We start from the raw sequence: 2,950 nt of genomic DNA, 5'->3' as shown, positions 1-2,950 counted from the left end.
TGTTACAAACTTAGAGCTACTTACGATAAACGAATGTAGTTTCATGTTACAATTTGAAGTCATTCTAGAAAGAAAAAGTTTATTTAGATTTTTGTTTTGGTGATTAGGAGGTCAGTCAAATGGGCCGATCCCATTTTGAGATAGTGTAGAGAAAATAACAGATAAACTATAAAGATTTACTGAAAAAAAATGTTTGAAATGCATTTAGGGATTACACAAAGGAAATTTGAGATTTTTTGAGATGACAAAAGGCATTTTTATTTTTAACATGAAAATTATTTTGCATATGGACTATTCAAAACAAATACTCCATATATTCATGGACAAATCTTTATTTTATTTTATTAAAAATACTTCACTAAAAAATATGATTTTTTGTATGTAAAAGACTTGTAATGTTAACTGAAAGATTGCCAAATTTCATGGAGAAATACACACTATATTGAGAGTTATAAGTATTAAATCTATACAGACTTTAAATGAGTACAAAAAGGTCACATGGTCGGTCAAATTGACCAAGCTCGTATTGAGAGAGTTAAGTGGCTAAAGTACCCTATTACTTCTGATAAAAGAAATTTTAGCTAACTCAAATCAGATTCATCAATAAAGTCTTGCTTCCAATTTAGTGGTTGCCTAAAATAATGGTAGAAAAAAATAGTGAATCATAACAGTGGTATGATAGTTAAATATAGATAAGAGATTTTAATTGAAATGATATTCTGTTACCATCAAGTTCTGTGAAGAATGACCAATCAGTATCCATATGAAAAAAGGTGTACTCTTTCCAGCTTACTCAATTATGTGTACATGAGTTTAAAGTTATGATAAGATAAATAAGCATTAGTTGAGGTCATTACTAATTTAAAACAAAAAAACCTTTTGAATGGAGACTGCTGAATAAACATACAAAAGCTAGATAATACTAAAATGTTTGTTTTGTTCAAGTTGTAACTCAAATCTAAAAAATAAAATGATAGAAAGAACTGATCAGAAAGTTAATTGAGACAACAACATTTCATAATTTCTTTCTCTATCAGTGATAATTGAAAAATGATTAATAATTTACACATAACTTAAGTACAGCAAGAGACCTGTTGTTTCATCTAGACCATCCTATCCACTATGTGAAACTAAAATAAAACACTCAGACAGCTTTTATCATTAAATATTCATCAAGCCTTCCCTTAAGCTCACTTTAACTGCATGTGAAATTTGAGCACAACCATTTCCAAAGGCCAACCACCTTTTAGAAAAATATAGCTATCCCAGCTGCAGATGATTCTTACACAGCTAAAATTTATATTTGTGTCCCCCCAGTCTGACCATTCTCACCATTAAGTATGAATGTCAACTATCAATTCCCTTAATAATCTTAAACAGTAATCACATCCCCTCTAACTCTTCTTTTTTTCAGGAGAAAACAATTTCAGAAATTTTAACCTATCTTTGTATGACAATCTCTCCATCCCAGTTATCATCCTAGTAGCCCTCCTCTGAACCCTTTTCAACAATTTAATGTTCTTTCTAAGATAAGGAGCCCAAGATTGAATGCAGTATTCCAAATGTGGCTTAACCAATGGCCTGTACAATTACATTGATACCTCTTTCAATCTAAAATCCTATTTGCCCTGCCACTAGCAACAGCACATTGCTTGGGTGGTTTAAAAAACTGATCAAACAGAATACAAAGATTATTTTATTCATAACACTGTTAAAGTTATTTCTGTCAAAACTGTACTCATAATTTAAATTGTGATATCCCACATGCATCACCTTGTATTTATTATAACTAAAAGTCTCTCGCATTTATTTGCCCAACTTGCCTAATAATCCAAAACCTTTTGTAAAGCAACAGCATCCTTCTTACAGCCAACAACACTTGAAACTTTAATATCATCAGCAAATTTGATTTATTGATTATGCCTTCATCGATCTCACTGATGTAAATCAAAAAGAGCAGTGGTTCTAACACCGAACCCTGAGGTACCCCACTTGTGATATTAATTCAGTTTAACTAAACACCATTTATATCAGTCCTCTGCTTCCATCCATCCAGCTAGGTTTCTATTCAGTGAGCCAACCTATCTCTGACACCTAAAGAGAACTTTATTAAAAAGCTTTTTATGTGGAACCTTGTCCAGTGCTTTCTGAAAATCGAAATATAACATATCCACACCTGTACCACATCTACATAAGCAGTAAACTCTTCATAGAATGCTAAAAGATTACTAATGTAAGATTTTCTCTTAATGAAACCATGCTATAACTATGAAAGGAACCAGCAAAAACTATTTTATAGATTTTAATTTTGGTAGCATTGTGGTATCTTTTTAAAACGACCATTTTGCTTAAGTTTGCTATATAATACGACTACTTATTTTTGTTGAATTTATAGCAAATTAGAAACTCAAGCTCAAGAAGAGGATACTACCTCAGCTGAAGAAACTATGTCTGTTAAAAGTGATTTATCTCTCAAGGAGCATGTGATTCTGGAAACCCCTATTCAAGATTTAGATGAAACATCTAAGAAGGAAGAGATTAATATTGATAAAAATAGAAAATGGTCTATTAAACATGAAAAAGGTAGGTACACGCTTATTACAGAATTTAACATGATTTCTTGTTTCTAATGTATATGACAAGCTAAACCTGTTTTATACTCTCTTTCTATATTATGTATATATTTTTCTTATCTTTATTTCCAAGTAGTTCAGAGTAATCTCTCCACTGAACCTTTAAAAGCAAAGATAAATGTTTGTGAAAGCTTTTTCTTATCTCATTTTAATTCAGAAAATGTGTAAAAAGTTAAGAATATATGGAATAAGCTAGACAAGCTACAAAGGTATACAATAATTAAGGCTTTTTTTTAAACAATTCTTGAAAACCAAACATGTAAAATTAGGTATAGCATCATGGCATGGAAAAAGAAAATTTTAGTTTTTTTTTTTTT

General features: G+C 30.5%; 1 protein-coding gene across 3 annotated transcripts in view; it reads left to right on the top strand.

Moving 5' to 3' along the window:
- Positions 1 to 2,950, top strand: part of LOC106459851 — a 39,936-nt gene that overhangs the window by 24,981 nt on the left and 12,005 nt on the right. For all 3 annotated transcript variants that reach the window (XM_022386587.1, XM_022386593.1, XM_013919525.2), the window contains exon 6: positions 2,396 to 2,583. In XM_022386587.1, coding sequence (XP_022242295.1) covers positions 2,396 to 2,583 — 188 coding nt within the window. The remainder of the gene's footprint in view (positions 1 to 2,395; positions 2,584 to 2,950) is intronic.

Source organism: Limulus polyphemus, unplaced genomic scaffold, assembly GCF_000517525.1.
Source record: "Limulus polyphemus unplaced genomic scaffold, Limulus_polyphemus-2.1.2 Scaffold30, whole genome shotgun sequence".
Classification (NCBI taxonomy): domain Eukaryota; kingdom Metazoa; phylum Arthropoda; class Merostomata; order Xiphosura; family Limulidae; genus Limulus; species Limulus polyphemus.
Note: the sequence above shows the minus strand (reverse complement) of the source record. Positions and strands in the feature narration are given on the sequence as shown.